Source organism: Pseudoliparis swirei, chromosome 11, assembly GCF_029220125.1.
Source record: "Pseudoliparis swirei isolate HS2019 ecotype Mariana Trench chromosome 11, NWPU_hadal_v1, whole genome shotgun sequence".
NCBI lineage: Eukaryota > Metazoa > Chordata > Actinopteri > Perciformes > Liparidae > Pseudoliparis > Pseudoliparis swirei.
In genome coordinates, this window is record NC_079398.1 from 18,324,112 (window position 1) to 18,342,013 (window position 17,902).

General features: G+C 48.6%; 1 protein-coding gene across 3 annotated transcripts in view; it reads right to left on the reverse strand.

Moving 5' to 3' along the window:
- slc25a21 (solute carrier family 25 member 21) overlaps positions 1-17,902 on the reverse strand; it is a 92,748-nt gene extending 74,846 nt beyond the window's left edge. Inside the window, exons 1-2 of one of the 3 annotated variants that reach the window (XM_056426840.1) lie at positions 17,693-17,781; positions 17,467-17,559 (exon numbers count right to left, since the gene is read on the reverse strand). In XM_056426840.1, coding sequence (XP_056282815.1) covers positions 17,467-17,536 — 70 coding nt within the window. In that variant the 5' untranslated portion in view covers positions 17,537-17,559; positions 17,693-17,781. Of the gene's footprint in view, positions 1-17,466; positions 17,560-17,688 lie in introns of all 3 variants that reach the window. The other 2 variants (XM_056426841.1, XM_056426839.1) reach the window with 2 other exon arrangements.

A 17,902-nucleotide genomic window follows, 5' to 3' on the forward strand; every position in this document is an offset into this window, starting at 1 on the left:
TGTGTGGGGGGGGGGGGGGGGCGCCCTGTGTGTTCCCTCCACAGCTTCTGGGGGATTCTCTCCATCCGTCAGAGCCCCTGATTACAGAGCTGAGCGGCCCCGCCGATGACTTAACGGGGCCGCCGCCGCCGCTCGGCCCTCCCGTACCTGCCCCCGGCGCCCCCTGTGTGGTCTCGGTTGCGTCGCATCTCGTGCTCCATGACGTTAGCTCTCCCGGTGATAGCTGCAAAAACACGGATGCGAGAGACGGGGGATCGTCTCGTGTATTTTGAGAGCTGAAAAGTAAAAAGCATCAGTGGATTTATCCGTCTTCACGATGCCTGAAATCTGTGATTTACACCGAGCTGCACGTTCAGAACTCGATATGTTAGCGAGGCGGATTAAAATTTAAAAAAAGCACAGATATGGCTCTATTCTGGCCCCCCTCTGGTTCCCCCTAGTCCGAGTCATCCGTGGATCAGATTCCCCACTTCAGGCGTAACAATGCAATCCTCATTCAATAGTCGAACCCCACACACACACACACACACACACACACACACACACACACACACACACACACACACACACACACACACACACACACACACACACACACACACACACACACACACACACACACACACACACACACACACACACAAAAACTGAATGAAAGGTTCTGGCGTTTACCATTTCATTATCTCTAAGACGTCCCTCATCCTCCTCTTTCCTCTTAAGTCCGTCATCCTCCGACCCGCTCCACGTCAGAAATAATACCAAGCGTCTATAAATGTTGAAACTTCCCTAAATTAAAGCTTCGGGGCCCCCCCAACGGGCCACAAATTGGGCCGCGAGCACACCGGATTACATCAGGATTACTGCAGCGGCCCGAAAACCGTTCATCTTGATGGAGTTAACCCAAAGTGGGCCGGCCCCCAAATACAGAGCTGAAGAAAGGGGGAGAAGGAATTACTTTTTTTTGTGTGTGGCGGGGGGGGACTTACTGTAAAAACCCTGCGTTACAAATTTCCAGCTCATCCGGAGAATCACAGGACACACACATACACACACACACACACACACACACACACACATACACACACACGGAAACAGCCATGTAATTTTTTTTAAGTCTGTCCAGTTTAGATTTTTTTCTTGTGTTTTTTTGACAGTACTTATTATGTTTATTTATATTTCGCCTGAGCTTTGTAATTATTGAAGTCTCGAAGCGTGCATCGCGCTCCGTTGAAGTTACACCGAGCTCGGCCTCGTACGGCCTTTTCGGCTCCATTTGTTGTGTTTTATTTTTTGTGAAGATTTTATTTTTTATGGAACAAAACAAAACAATAAGCCCCTTGATATGCTGCTATAGGCTTATAGCTGCCGGGGGACGTTTAAGGATGCACTGAGCACCTATCTCCTCTTTTCTCTCCTTAGGGATGAATTTTCATCTCTCAATCACACGTTACTAACTCTGCTTTCTCCCCGGAGTCCTTGTGACTTCACGTCTCATGGGGTCATCGGACCCTATGAGACGGCATAGATCCTATCTGCCTGATGGATCATCGAGGTCTGGGTCATGGAATTCCTGCTACCGACTACGCCACTGTCCTGTTGAGACTCCGCCCACTGTTGAGACTCCGCCCACTCCTCCTCCCCACCGCCATCTGCCTGATGGATCGTGGAGGTCTCCATCGTGGAATATGCCTACTATGAACTATTTATACACTGTCACATTCATTGAATGTATTTTAACTCTAAATCTGTCCTTCTGTACACATTACATCTATTGTTCTGTCCATCGGGGGATCCTCCTCTGTTGCTCTCCTGCAGGTTTCTTCCCTTTTTTTCCCCCTGAAGGGTTATTTGGGAGTTTTTCCTGGTCCGATGTGAGGTTTTGGGGCAGGGATGTCTATGTGTACAGATTGTAAAGCACTCTGAGACAAATTTATAATTTGTGAAATTGGGCTATACAAATAAACGGAATAGAATTGAAGAAACAAATATTAAAGAAGAGTTTGTTTTGTTGCTTTTAAAGCGGAGAGCCTGAAGCATCCGGCGGCTGCTCGTGGCCCACGTGTCTGACCTCCGGCCAGCTGGGGCGACGAGCTGCAGGCCAGGAGGTTAAACGCCCAATTCAACCTTTTCAACACACATGTCAGTGTTCATGAGGAGCAAGGGGCTGGAGAACTAACAGAGAACCAACAGAGAACCAACAGAGAACCGACAGAACCAACAGAACTAACAGAACCAACAGAGAACCAACAGAACTAACAGAACCAACAGAGAACCGACAGAACCAACAGAACTAACAGAGAACCAACAGAACCAACAGAGAACCAACAGAACCAACAGAGAACAAAGAGAACCAACAGAGAACCAACAGAACAGTACTTTTTTTCTGCAATTCATATTTACTGGTATTTTCCAAAAAATTGTGAATGCAGCGACGTCAAAGATGCTCTGAAGAGTGAGACGTCTGAAGAGTGACACGTCTGAAGAGTGAGACGTCTGAAGAGTGAGACGCCTGAGGAGTGAGACGTCTGAAGAGTGACACGTCTGAAGAGTGAGACGTCTGAAGAGTGAGACGTCTGAAGAGTGAGACGCCTGAGGAGTGAGACGTCTGAAGAGTGACACGTCTGAAGAGTGACACGTCTGAAGAGTGACACGTCTGAAGAGTGAGACGCCTGAGGAGTGAGACGTCTGAAGAGTGAGACGTCTGAAGAGTGACACGTCTGAAGAGTGACACGTCTGAAGAGTGAGACGTCTGAAGAGTGAGACGTCTGAAGAGTGAGACGTCTGAAGAGTGAGACGCCTGAAGAGTGAGACGTCTGAAGAGTGACACGTCTGAAGAGTGAGACGTCTGAAGAGTGACACGTCTGAAGAGTGACACGTCTGAAGAGTGAGACGTCTGAAGAGTGACACGTCTGAAGAGTGAGACGTCTGAAGAGTGACACGTCTGAAGAGTGAGACGTCACGAGTCTGCTGACAGACGGTAGGAAGGAAGAGACGGTTCTTATACCGGGACTTAAGGAGGAGGATCAAGGAACACACAGAAAATATACATGAAAACATTCAGACACATGAACACACACACACACACACACACACACACAGTCTCACTCTCACGCACACACACACAGTCTCACTCTCACGCACACAGTCAGTTCCATTTGCACGAATACATAACCCAGATGCAAAAAAACACACACGAAGTCCGCGGGACTGTAAACTCTCCTCGGGGGTCACACACTCTCTGCTCTCGACTACTTAGCCTGAGCGCTAAATTATAGCCGGGCTCGATTAAACCCGGGCTTGTTGTGTTATTGCTGACCAATGGGCGCCTTCGCTTTTCACTTCCACCGCCGTGGAGTGATCTCAGAGGCCGTTGTGCGTCTGTCCTCGTCCCTGTCTAACACGCTTTTCTTGTGCCACACACACAAGGTGTAGGAGACCTTTGGTGATCCCTTTGTTGGCGCTGTGAAACCCAAAGTGGGGCCATTAGACGCAGCGAGGCGGCGCTCTGGATGAATAGAGCCTGAGTTCTTCTAAATAGACGTCAAAGCCTCCGAAGGCGGATCATAATTATCTGACGTTGAATGTGCTCTTATCATAACAACATCATTAGTGTTATTCTTACTCTATCGGAACTCCCTCGCAGGTATGACGAGTGTGTGTGTGTGTGTGTGTGTGTTGCCATGAGCGACCATCATATTCAACAAAAGTTGAGCTTAAATCTGATACAATTGTAAATTACCGATATGGACACAAACCGTAATGCTCTACCTCTAACCTCACTGTGACTCCTCTCCATGTCTCTGACCACTTCTTCATCTCTTACTCTCTCTCGCTCTCTGGTACTGACAACCCACCCATATCTACAGACTCTGCACCTGTACGCCGCAACATTCGCACCCTCTGCCCCTCCTCTCTGGCCTCCTCTGTCCTATCTGCTCTCCCCTCAACTGACTGCTTCTCACTCATGCATCCTAACTCTGCCACAGACACTCTCCTCTCTTCCCTGTCTTCATCTCTTGATTCTCTTTGTCCTTTTAAGACACGACCGGTTCGGAAATCCTCTCCGGCTCCGTGGTTGTCGGACTCGGTGCACGCCGAGAGAGCCACCCTGCGAGCGACGGAAAGAGATTGGCGCATATCGAATCAAGCGGAAGACTTGCTCTTCTATCAATCTCTCCTCTCCTCCTTCTCTTCCTCTATCTCTGCAGCCAAAAGCTCGTTCTACCTGACCAAAATTCAGTCTTCCTTCTCTAACCCCAAAAACTCTTCTCTATCTTTTCCAACCTCCTTGATCCCCCTGTCCCCTCCTCCGTCCGCCCTTTTGCCGAGCCACTTTGTCGACTACTTTACAAACAAGATAGACGACATACGCTCCTTTACAAATCCATCTTCTATCACCTCACCAACACTAACTTCTTCATCCCCTCTCTTCCTCTTTCACCCCCTTGTCTCCCAATCAAGTTCTTAGCTTGGTGACCTCCGCCCGACCGACCACCTGCGCCCTTGACCCCGTCCCGTCTCCCATTCTCCAGGCTATTGCTCCTGACCTTCTGACCTTCCTCACCCATCTTATTAACGGCTCCCTCTCAACTGGCTGTTTCCCCAGCTCTCTAAAGGAGGCGAGAGTCAACCCTCTCCTGAAGAAACCCACGCTCGACCCGTCTGAAGTCAGCAACTACAGACCGGTCTCTCTTCTACCTTTTCTCTCCAAAACTCTGGAGCGAGCTATCTTGAGCCAAGTGTCCTCCTATCTCCACAGTAACAACCTTCTTGACCCTCAACAGTCTGGATTCAAGGCCGGCCACTCGACAGAGACTGCCCTCCTGGCTGTCTCTGAGCAGCTTCACACTGCTAGAGCAGCCTCTCTCCTCTGTCCTTATCCTTCTCGACCTTTCTGCAGCATTTGACACCGTGAACCACCAGATCCTGATCTCTTCTCTTCAGGACCTGGGGATCTCAGGCACTGCACTCGCTCTTTTCTCTTCCTACCTTAAAGACCGCACCTACCGGGTAACTTGGAGAGGATCTGTGTCTGATCCTTGTCCTCTCACTACTGGGGTTCCTCAAGGCTCCGTCCTGGGTCCCTCCTCTTCTCTCTGTACACAAATTCTCTCGGCTCTGTCATTCGTTCGCATGGCTTCTCCTACCATAGCTATGCCGCTGACACCCAACTGATCTTCTCGTTTCCACCGTCCGAAACACAGGTGGCGGCACGAATCTCTGCCTGTCTGACTGACATCTCTCAGTGGATGTCTGCTCACCACCTGAAGATCAACCCTGACAAGACTGAGCTACTATTCCTTCCAGGGAAAGGCTTCCCCACCCACGACCTGACTACCACCTTCAACAGCTCTCTGTTGGCCCCTACCCTGACTGCCAGGAACCTCGGGTGACACTCGACAGTCAACTCTCCTGACGGCCAACATCACTGCGACGACGCTTCCTGTAGGTACATGCTGCACAACATCAGGAGAATACGTCCTCTTCTTACTCAGAAGGCGGCGCAGGTTCTGATCCAGGCTCTGGTCATTTCACGCCTTGACTACTGCAACTCCCTCCTGGCTGGTCTACCTGCTAAGGCCATCCGACCCCTGCAGCTCATCCAGAATGCAGCAGCTCGACTGGTCTTCAGCCTCCCGAAATTCACCCACACCACTCCGCCTCCGCCTCTCCACTGGTTACCGTGGCTGCTCGCATCCGCTTCAAAACACTGGTCCTGGCGTAACGTGCTCTAGACGGATCGGGCCCCGTCTACATCCGGGATATGGTCACACCGTACACCCCGCACGTCGCTCCGCTCGGCAACAGCCAATCGTCTTGTGACTACTGCACCTCGAGCTAATCACTCGAAATCCAGACTGTTTGCTGTCCTGGCTCCTCAGTGGTGGAACGAGCTCCCCACTGACATCAGGACAGCAGAAAGTCTCTACATCTTCCGTCGGCGACTGAAAACACACCTTTTCCGACTATATCTGGATTAAAACACAGATTAGCACTTCAGTGGCACTTAGATAGCACTTACTTATGGTACTTTTGTAGTTCGACTATGTTGAGGAAATGTTACTTCCTGTATTCTTGTTGTTCTTAGTTTGTACTCTAGGTTGAAATGCACTTATTGTAAGTCGCTTTGGATAAAAGCGTCTGCTAAATGACATGTAATGTAATGTAATAACAATGCGTCACAATGTATTATTATTTTAACAATCTCAACCTTCAAAGTAACTCAAGTGGACTGAAATGTAAGAGAGTAGAAGTATAGCAGGAAGAAATAAAGTACAAGAACCTCGAAATTGTACTAAAGTATTTGATTTATTGTGCACTTTAATGTAGGTTTAATGCCACAGTTTAGTTCACATTATTACTGATCAACTTATGACTTTATGCATCCGAGATGTTCACGGTTTTGCTCCGATACACTGAAAAAAAAGAAGAAGAAGAAACTAAAGTATTTTAAGCCTGAAACGTGAGCTATAATTCAGCTATAATTAAGAATTCAAGCCTATAAAATCTTCCCGTTTAAAAAATCTGCCATTATTTTAGTGCCAATTAATCTCTCGGGTTTACACATGCAATCTAATTTTGCGATGCATTCAGGGGCCCCTCTCTTGGTCTGGACGCCCCGTTTGCATTCAACTCATTTCTTGTGACATTGGGATTATTCACGTTTAATTAGCGGACGGAGGGAAATAAATCAGCTCTTTGCTCTTTTGTTTGTTCTAGAAACGCCGCCATCGCCGCGTTGTGATTTCTCCGTATTACTCTCATCAGCCGTGCACGCGTGTCAGAACACGGCGGGTTCACCATCCGCCGGGTAAACAAGGAACTTGGAAGTTATCCCACTAATAATGTAGCATTAATTTGAGTCATTGTTGATGTGTGTGGAGAAGAGAAGACGTGTGTGTGTGTGTGTGTGTGTGTGTGTGTTGGGGTTAAGTCAGCCCCTCCTTCAGCACCATCATGGCTCATTTTAACCAAGCCATCCACAACACTACCCCCTCCACCGCTCCACCCCCATGCACGGACATCTGTCTGTCGAGGGTGGAACAGGAACAATAGAACTGGGCGGCCATTTCAAAGCCAAAGCACACATTAAATATGAGGGCAAAGACACAAAATGTTTTTTAAAAGATGTGGATGGCACAGCGGGAGCAGGTTTTAGAGGACCAGGCCCGGTCCAGAACCAACATTATACTTCAAACATGAGGTCATCTATAAACATCTGTCTACAACGTGTCCACCGTGGGAGTTCAATCACCCCCCCCCCCCCCCCACAATTGTTTCTGGAAATAAATATTAGGCCTATTTATAATTCGGCTGTGATTTGGTGCAGCCACTCGGGGAAATCGCCGAGTACACACACACACACACACACACACACACACACACACACACACACACACACACACACACACACACACACACACACACACACACACACACACACACACACACACACACACACACACACACACACACACACACACACACACACACACACACACACACACACACACACACACACACACACACACCTTGTGCCTCTTTAGTCAAACTGTGTATGACTGAACTAACAGATTAAAATGTTGCAGCGTCCCTTTACTCCTAGAAGAGATATCGCATGCAACTACTGCCCCCTAGTGGACAGAAGGAGAATGGACACATCTGCGCTGCATAATTAAATGTTCCTGTTATGACACAAACATATTGGAATTTAGACTTTGTAAGAAAAAAGAAAATAAAGGATTTAAATTAACTATTACGTTCATTATCAAACATTTGTTTTAAATTCATTGTTCGGCTATAAAATCTTAAAAATACACTAAAAAACATGTCACTTGTTTTTTTTACCCGTTGTCTGTCTTCGTTTTGTTTCTTACTATGATGTAATCTCCTTTGTTTGTGTCGTTAGTGTTTTTATTGTTTCTGTTTTTACCATGAAAAGTAATTTTTATTATAATAAAGTTACCTGGAGGCTTTAAACTAATTTAAATTATAAAGGGGTACACAAAGAGGACCAGCGTATTAAGCCTGGCTTATTAAATCTACACAGAAATATTAACATTAAGGATTTAAGATGGGACATAACGAATTTATCACAAACAGTTACTTCATTATCGCTTTATTTTAATTTTGTCTTTAAAAAAAAAAAAAAAACTATTAAATAATTTATTTGACAATTACCTCTCGTCTCATGTCGGAAGACGTTCAAAACGGGGCAGTAAAAATAAAATAAAATAAAAACCCACAAGTGAACACATGTTTGGCGTCGTCAAGGTAACGGGATACATTGCTGCAAATTGCGCTCTCATTTGTACATTTTTAACATTTCAAGCCTTTTGTATTTTTGCGGTCAACCTTTTAAAAGGGGGGCGTCGGTCAAGTCCCAGAGGGTTTGGGGGTCCCGGAGGGTTCAGGGTCTCAAAGGGTTCAGGGTCCCAGATTTTTCGGGGGTCCCGGAAGGTTCAGGGTCCCAGAGGGTTCAGGGTCCCAGTGTCACGGGTGTCGTAGCGAGAGAGAGGACCCAAGTGCCGACAACTTCTTCCAAAGCAATATTTAATTCAGAATTTCCACGTAACACACGACTAGACAGGACGACAAACACGAACCAAACAGTACGACGCCACACTGGGGAATGAGACGAACAGGGTTTAAAAACACAGGCAGGTGGAGGTGATTGGACACTGGAGAACGAGACACAGGTGGACACAATGAGGGCCAATCACAGGGACACAGGTGACACAAGGACTTCAAAATGAGACACAAAACAAGACAGAATTCCGGGTCACGACACCCAGAGGGTTCAGGGTCCCAGATTGTTCGGGGGTCCAGGAAGGTTCGGGTCTCAGGTGGTTCAGGGTCCCAGAGGGTTTAGGGATTAAGGCCTCAGGTGGGACATTGAGATTTGGGAACACATTTTATTATTTTCTCCTTCTACTCCAGAATATAAATAATATTATTTTCCATTTGATACATTTTTCCCCAAAAACTTTAATTTTTTTGCTTGTGATGTATTTTTAAAAAGTGTAAAATAAAGTCTAGTCGTGACTCCTCGTTTTAGGCGTCGGCGGTTTTTAAAAGTTACAACTTTTGACCTTTAAACTTCTCCAAAAAAATTCATATTTGTTATATATTTACAAGGCCCACAGAATTAAGACCTGAACCTTAAATTAGGACCTGAACCTGGAACTAAGACCTGAACCTAAAGGTGCGTTCACACCAAAAGCGAAGCGATTTTTCGCGTCGCCCAAAACGTGTGAGTTTACTCGCTCGACCGTTCACCGTGTTCACGCCATAAGCGTCGAGACGCTCCGCGAGGGGCGGGGCTTATCTCCGTGTCTCGTCTCCGTAAAGACCGTTATCATCTCCTTCATCCACCAGAATAACTAACCACTAGTTCTGCTTTATACTTGTCGTGGACGTCCCACACACTAACGCCCTCGTGTTTGGGTTCATGACGTCACCTGTAGGCTCACTCAGCTCGGTCACTTTCACCGATGAAGTTACTGTTGCGTCTGAAAGACTTCCGCTTCCAGCTACGAGAGCGGAACATCTAAACGCTGTCACTGTGTTCATAACATTGTCCGTCTTGTTCTGATTCCACTGCGGCTGGACAGCGATGACGCGCGGAGCCACTCGAGAGCTGATCGGCCCGAGTTGCGAGATTACCGCCTCAAAGTTGAAATATTTCAACTAGGGGCGAAAATTCCGCCGCTGTAAACGCGTCGCCCCAAACTATCGCGTCTGTACATTGACTTCTCGTGGGATTCAGTCGCGGGAAAAAATAATTTCGCTTTTGGTGTGAACGCACCTTAAGACTTGAACCTGGAACTAAGAACTAAAACCCGAACCTGGAACTCAGACCTGACGCCGGGTGTCACCACAAGGAGAGGACGCAACGCCGGGTGTCACCACAAGGAGAGGACGTAACGCCGGGTGTCACCACAAGGAGAGGACGTAACGCCGGGTGTCACCACAAGGAGAGGACGCAACGCCGGGTGTCACCACAAGGAGAGGATGTAACGCCGGGTGTCACCACAAGGAGAGGACGTAACGCCGGGTGTCACCACAAGGAGAGGACGTAACGCCGGGTGTCACCACAAGGAGAGGACGTAACGCCAGGTGTCACCACAAGGAGAGGGCGTAACGCGGGTGTCACCACAAGGAGAGGACGTACGCCGGGTGTCACCACAAGGAGAGGAGCACGCGGGTGTCACCACAAGGAGAGGACGAACGCCGGTGTCACCACAAGGAGAGGATGTAGCCAGGTGTCACCACAAGGAGAGGACGCACGGGTGTCACCACAAGGAACGCCGGGTGTCACCACAAGGAGAGGACGTAACGCCGGGTGTCACCACAAGGAGAGGATGTAACGCCGGGTGTCACCACAAGGAGAGGACGTAGCGGGTGTCACCACAAGGAGAGGGCATGCCGGGTGTCACCACAAGGAGAGGATGTAACGCCGGGTGTCACCACAAGGAGAGGACGTAACGCCGGGTGTCACCACAAGGAGAGGACGCAACGCCGGGTGTCACCACAAGGAGAGGACGTAACGCCGGGTGTCACCACAAGGAGAGGACGTAATGCCGGGTGTCACCACAAGGAGAGGATGTAACGCCGGGTGTCACCACAAGGAGAGGACGTAACGCCGGGTGTCACCACAAGGAGAGGACGCCGGGTGTCACCACAAGGAGAGGATGTAACGCCGGGTGTCACCACAAGGAGAGGATGTAACGCCGGGTGTCACCACAAGGAGAGGACGTAACGCCGGGTGTCACCACAAGGAGAGGACGTACGCCGGGTGTCACCACAAGGAGAGGACGTAACGCCGGGTGTCACCACAAGGAGAGGATGTAACGCCGGGTGTCACCACAAGGAGAGGACGTAACGCCGGGTGTCACCACAAGGAGAGGACGTAACGCCGGGTGTCACCACAAGGAGAGGACGTAATGCCGGGTGTCACCACAAGGAGAGGACGTAATGCCGGGTGTCACCACAAGGAGAGGACGTAACGCCGGGTGTCACCACAAGGAGAGGACGAGATGCCGGGTGTCACCACAAGGAGAGGACGTAACGCCGGGTGTCACCACAAGGAGAGGACGTAACGCCGGGTGTCACCACAAGGAGAGGACGTAATGCCGGGTGTCACCACAAGGAGAGGACGTAACGCCGGGTGTCACCACAAGGAGAGGACGTAACGCCGGGTGTCACCACAAGGAGAGGACGTAACGTCGGGTGTCACCACAAGGAGAGGACGTAACGCCGGGTGTCACCACAAGGAGAGGACGCAACGCCGGGTGTCACCACAAGGAGAGGACGTAACGCCGGGTGTCACCACAAGGAGAGGACGTAACGCCGGGTGTCACCACAAGGAGAGGACGTAACGCCGGGTGTCACCACAAGGAGAGGACGCAACGCCGGGTGTCACCACAAGGAGAGGACGAACGCCGGGTGTCACCACAAGGAGAGGACGAACGCCGGGTGTCACCACAAGGAGAGGACGTACTGGTGTCACCACAAGGAGGCGCCGGGTGTCACCACAAGGAGAGGACGTAACGCCGGGTGTCACCACAAGGAGAGGACGTAACGCCGGGTGTCACCACAAGGAGAGGACGCAACGCCGGGTGTCACCACAAGGAGAGGACGCAACGCCGGGTGTCACCACAAGGAGAGGACGCAACGCCAGGTGTCACCACAAGGAGAGGACGTAACGCCGGGTGTCACCACAAGGAGAGGACGTAACGTCGGGTGTCACCACAAGGAGAGGACGTAACGCGGGTGTCACCACAAGGAGAGGCGAACGCGGGGTGTCACCACAAGGAGAGGACGCAACGCCAGGTGTCACCACAAGGAGAGGACGAACGCCGGTGTCACCACAAGGAGAGGACGAACGCCGGGTGTCACCACAAGGAGAGGACGTAACGCCGGTGTCACCACAAGGAGAGGACGCACAGGTGTCACCACAAGGAGAGGACGCATTGCCGGGTGTCACCACAAGGAGAGGACGAACGCCGGTGTCACCACAAGGAGAGGACGTAACGCCAGGTGTCACCACAAGGAGAGGACGAACGCCGGGTGTCACCACAAGGAGAGGACGTAACGCCGGGTGTCACCACAAGGAGAGGACGAACGCCGGTGTCACCACAAGGAGAGGACGAGCGGGTGTCACCACAAGGAGAGGGCACGCGGGTGTCACCACAAGGAGAGGGTGTCACCACAAGGAGAGGACTTCGGGTGTCACCACAAGGAGGTGTCACCACAAGGAGAGGACGGGGTGTCACCACAAGGAGAGGACGCATGGTGTCACCACAAGGAGAGGACGTACGGGTGTCACCACAAGGAGAGGCGTAACGCGGGTGTCACCACAAGGAGAGGACGAAACGGTGTCACCACAAGGAGAGGACGTAACGCCGGGTGTCACCACAAGGAGAGGACGTAACGTCGGGTGTCACCACAAGGAGAGGACGTAACGCCGGGTGTCACCACAAGGAGAGGACGTAACGCCGGGTGTCACCACAAGGAGAGGACGCAACGCCGGGTGTCACCACAAGGAGAGGACGCCGGGTGTCACCACAAGGAGAGGACGCAACGCCGGGTGTCACCACAAGGAGAGGACGCAACGCCGGGTGTCACCACAAGGAGAGGACGCAACGCCGGGTGTCATCACAAGGAGAGGACGTAACGCCGGGTGTCACCACAAGGAGAGGACGGGAGGGTTTGGTATTCTTAAAAAAAGAAAAGGGTCGCATGAGGTCACATAGTGGGCGTGGACCGGTACCTCACATGACCCCCTAAATACACCTGAATATAAACCTTCATTAGAGTGATGTGGGAGGAAGTGACGTCACATGTGAAACTACACACACGAGAGATCCAAGAGAAATGAAATGTAGAGGAGGAGGAGGAGGAGGAGGAGCAGAGGACACGGTGTTCTCTAGCGGCTCCTCACATTGTCACTCGGAGCAATGATGCTGAAAGAAAATGTTGATTTAACTGCTTCTATAATAATATACTGATATTTCAAAGGGTGCAGAAATCAAAGGTATAATCATGTCGCCTCTGGTGTGATCTTTACGACGCGGCGCTGTGATTTATGAACATTGAACTCAACACGGACAAGAACTTCACTCAACGTGGGACAGAACTATGTGACAGTAAAACACGAGGAAAGAGTTTTGAGGTATTTGTTTTAAAGCAGCTGCAGAACACGACGAGTCAGCAAGTCTGAGATCATCAACAACGAGGAAATAAAGATTAAATCTGAAGAGAAGATTTTTTTATTTTTATGCTTTACCAAGATGCTTTTAACATAAAAGAAACTTAATTTAGCTTTAATGCAAATGATTTATGTAAAAACAATTATGCAATATAACGCTTTTACTGAGCAGACGCACACAGACACACACACGGACACAAAGACACACACACACACACAGACACAAAGACAGACACACACACAAAGACAGACACACACACACACACACAAAGACAGACACAAAGACACACACACACACAGACACAAAGACAGACACACAAAGACACACACACACAGACACAAAGACAGACACACAAAGACACACACACACAGACACAAAGACAGACACACACAGACACAAAGACAGACAAACACACACAAAGACAGACACACACAGACACAAAGACAGACACACAAAGACACACACACACAGACAGACACACACACAGACAGACACAAAGACAGACACAAAGACACACACACACACAGACACAAAGACAGACACACACACACAAAGACAGACACAGACACACACACAGACACAAAGACAGACACACACAGACACAAAGACACAGACAAAAAGACAGACACACACACACACAAAGACAGACACAGACACACACAGACACACACACAGACACAAAGACAGACACACACAGACACAAAGACACACACACACAGACAAAAAGACAGACACAAAGACACACACACACACAGACACAAAGACACACACACACACACACACACACACGCTTATTGTAACCTTCCCGGTGACTTGAGGGACAATAATTAACCACCCTTGACTTTTGTTTCTGCTCAGCGTGACTCAAGATGAATCGTTATCTTTTCCTCCTCCTGTTGACATCGTCTGCAGCTCCGGTTCATATTTAATATTTAATACGAAGCCAACAGGACCATGAAGCTCCTCCCAAACCACAGGCGAGTCAACTGCATGCAACGACTCGTTTACACATCTAGCGTCACAATAAAGTTTCACCGCCGTGTGACCCGATGACCTCGTGTCCTCCACGGAGCCGTGATGTAGGTCATGCTCGGGCGTACATGGTGTCATGGAGGACATGCACTTGTAAACCACAGCTGGTCTCGTCAGGACTGCATCGTCAGCATATTCCTCCCACGCCTTTGACCCCGCGCCCTTCTGAGACACGAGACCACGACGTGTTGCGCAATCCCGCCGCAGCCAATCGTCTCGTTCCAGATGAGTGAAGCGGAACAGATGTGTGTGTGTGTTTTTGTGTGCGTGCGTGTTTTTGTTGTTGTGACGGCCAAACGAGTAAAAAGGAGAAGGTAATAAGCAAGAGGGGCGACTTCCACTCACTTCCTGGTTAGCGACAAGGAAGCTAGAGACGAGCCTCTGGAGCTGCGATGACGTCATCGTTAGGTTCCTCGGTTAAACGCCATCGATTTTCAATCTTTTTATCAAACATATTTGTGTTTTCTCCTAAAACTCATCTTGCATGCAAATTGAAATATTGGACATTTTATTCCATGACATTAATGTAATACCTTTAGGTAGTTTGCAGACTGTTATTAAAGGGAAATATACTTGACACTGTTTTGCCCCCACCGCAGACATTCAGGCTTTTCCCACGTGAACCCGAGTTGACCCTCGGTTAACTCAGCCCCTTTACACACACAGTTAACCCGGGGTTAATCTAAGCCCGAGGCTACATCCGCACGGCACTTCTACTGCCTGGGTGCAGACCTCTGAATCTGACAACTTCTCGCCCCTTTGGTCGTCTCTGAGAAGATAACTCCGCTAACTTGAGGCTAACCCTGAGGCCCATTAGCTAAAATTGTGGTTAGCCAACTTTGCCAAGATTGTGCTAATATAAAAGCCTTCTTATCTTCGTGCTACCAGCTCACTGGTCGAAAACCCCTGACGCTACATCGTAAACAGTCAATGTCACACAATGAAAGGTTTTTCACATTTGAAAATGATCATAAACATAATGTCCTTGCATAAAAACTAGAGGTAGAAGTAGGGCTGCAACAACGAATCGATAAAATCGATAAAAATCGATTATTAAAATAGTTGGCAACGAATTTCATTATCGATTCGTTGTGTCGCGCGATTATTACGGCGCTCAATAAGTCACGGAGTATAAACAAAGTTGAGTTGAGCGCAGAGCGGCGCAGGAGAAACCAGAGCATAGCGGTGGGAGAGAGAGCAGAGAACGCTGCGTTGTGAGAGCCAATCAGCGCTGAGCTGCTCCTCTGTTGATGAATCTAATTGGCTGCTGCTGCTCACGTGGCGCTGGATGCGGAAGTCATTCACGTAGTCGGAGACATTCACGGAGCTGAGTGCGCCTCCGGGTGACCTTATGAACCCAGACACCAGGGCGCTACATGTCACGACGTGTGTGGCATTTCCACAAGAGTATAACGTAGAAAACGTGGTTATTTATTCCGTTGCGGATAGCGGAAAATATTTTTCCACGGAGAAAGGCAACGGAGATAAGCCACGACGCCACTCGCTCTGTGCGCTGCGCGTGCAGACAACATTTAACGGAGCGGACCAGCGCGTGCGCTCTGATCGCTCTTTTAATGAAGTATCGATACTAAAAATATGCTAAATCACATCGTTTTTTAACGTACGGGTACTTTGTTAGTATCGCTACACCGTGCAGCGTGACAGCAGCAAATGTAGCGAACGAACATTCAAGCTAACCTAACTTCCCAAACGCTGTGGACATCTGAACGCTGATTGGCCGAGACTCGACACGTCTCATCAAAGATGTTTTATTGTGAAGAGCACCACTTCACATTGTTTCCGCGTCTCACTGCAATCTCAACGGCAGCGGGCCAGGTGAAAAAAATTATAAATCGTAACGCGTCTCTGATATTGTTCAGGGGGCCACATGGGGACCACTGCTCAGGAGAGGAAAGCTGTCAGTCTGTTTGTGACGGTTCATCACCATGGTGACCAGTGAACAGGTTCATCACCATGGTGACCAGTGGATCTCCAGGACCTTTCCATGACTTTAAACCAAATTTCCATGATTAAACATTTTGTGAAAACTCTGTCTATACGTGACAAAGTGAGAAGATGTAGTATTTAAACTAACAATGAGAATTCCAAAGCATACTGTATATATACTGTGTAAATTAAAATTAGAATAAAACACATTTTCATTACTTTTCCAAATATTTTGGGATTTTATTTTTAAAAATTACTTTTATAGGCCTGCTAATAGCCATTTAAAAATTCCATGACTTTTCCAGGTTTTCCATGACCGTATGGACCCTGTTTTGAATAAAGGGTTGAAAATTGAATTTTGTTTGTTTTTTATCCGATTAATCGATAAAATAATCAACCGATTAATCGATTATCAAAATAATCGTTAGTTGCAGCCCTAGGTAGAAGAAGTATTCTGATCCTCTACTTATATAAAAAGAAACAATAACCAACAACATCATGAAAGTACAAAGCACCCCGAGTAAAAGTGAGAGTTAAGTACATTTTATCAGTGAAATGTACTTAAAGTATCAACAGTAAAAGTAATCATTGTTTAGTGAAATGTTCCCTGTGTGTGTGTTTTACTATGATATATGATGTTTTTGGAATAATATGACTGCTGTATTAGTGTGTGTGTGTGTTATTTTCTTTATTTTACGGCTCATCCTAGAGGCTTTTTAAAGAGTTAAAGTTATAAAAAGTAGAGGAATTTGTCCGTCAGTTCATAAAGATGTTCAAATATCAAAGTAAATACTCAAGTAGAAGTATATGCAGCACTTTAGTAAACATAGCTTACATAGTTCCACCTCATAACTGGTAAAGATTACATAAGAACAAAAAACTCGCTCGCTCACTCAATCAATGGATGGTTATACGCATGCGCTAACTCATTTCCTGCCCTGGTGGCTCTTCGGTTATCAGGCGCGTGAACCATCTTGTGACACATGTACTATCTTTGATGACCCCGTAGAGAATTTAAACGGTCGTTGATTATCTACGCGCTTGCGATTAACGAACTTTTACGTTAAGCCACCGTTCTCGTGTGGGGGGAGGAAGAAGTTTAACGAGGCGGACGTTTATTATATATATATATATATATTTATTTTTTTACGGATGCTTATAACCGGTAACCGTTGCTACCGACACGTAGCCTCGCGTAGCCCACACTCCCCTCCCCTCCCCCGAACTGTTGCACAACGCGGACTCGAGTAGAAGTTTTGAATGTTTCACTCACCCGCGGATCCACCGGCGATAATCTGATGCGACGCTTCCCGCAGCATGCTCTGCGGCTTCTCGGCTGACATGTTGTTATTTATTTAAATGTTTTCTGCCAAAAACAAAACACACGCGTAAGAAAGCCGTTACGAGGAAAGGGCTTCTTCGGGGGGGGGGGGGTTTCAGCCTCGCGTGAGTTCGTAAATGTGTCATACGCCTCTCGCGCCGGTGAACAGCCGACCTACCGGTGCTGCTGAGTCCCGGTTCCGCTGGTTCTGCTGCCGCTCGTTCCCGGTGCCGCTGGTTCCCCGTGCTGCTCGGTGGAGAGGCGGTTCTGTTATGTAGTCCCGCGGGGAAGTCTCTGTGCTGCGGCCCACGCTGGAGATACATACGCTGAAGCGAGGATATCTCCGAGTGCTCTTTGGCTAATATGGAATCAATTACCACACACCCGT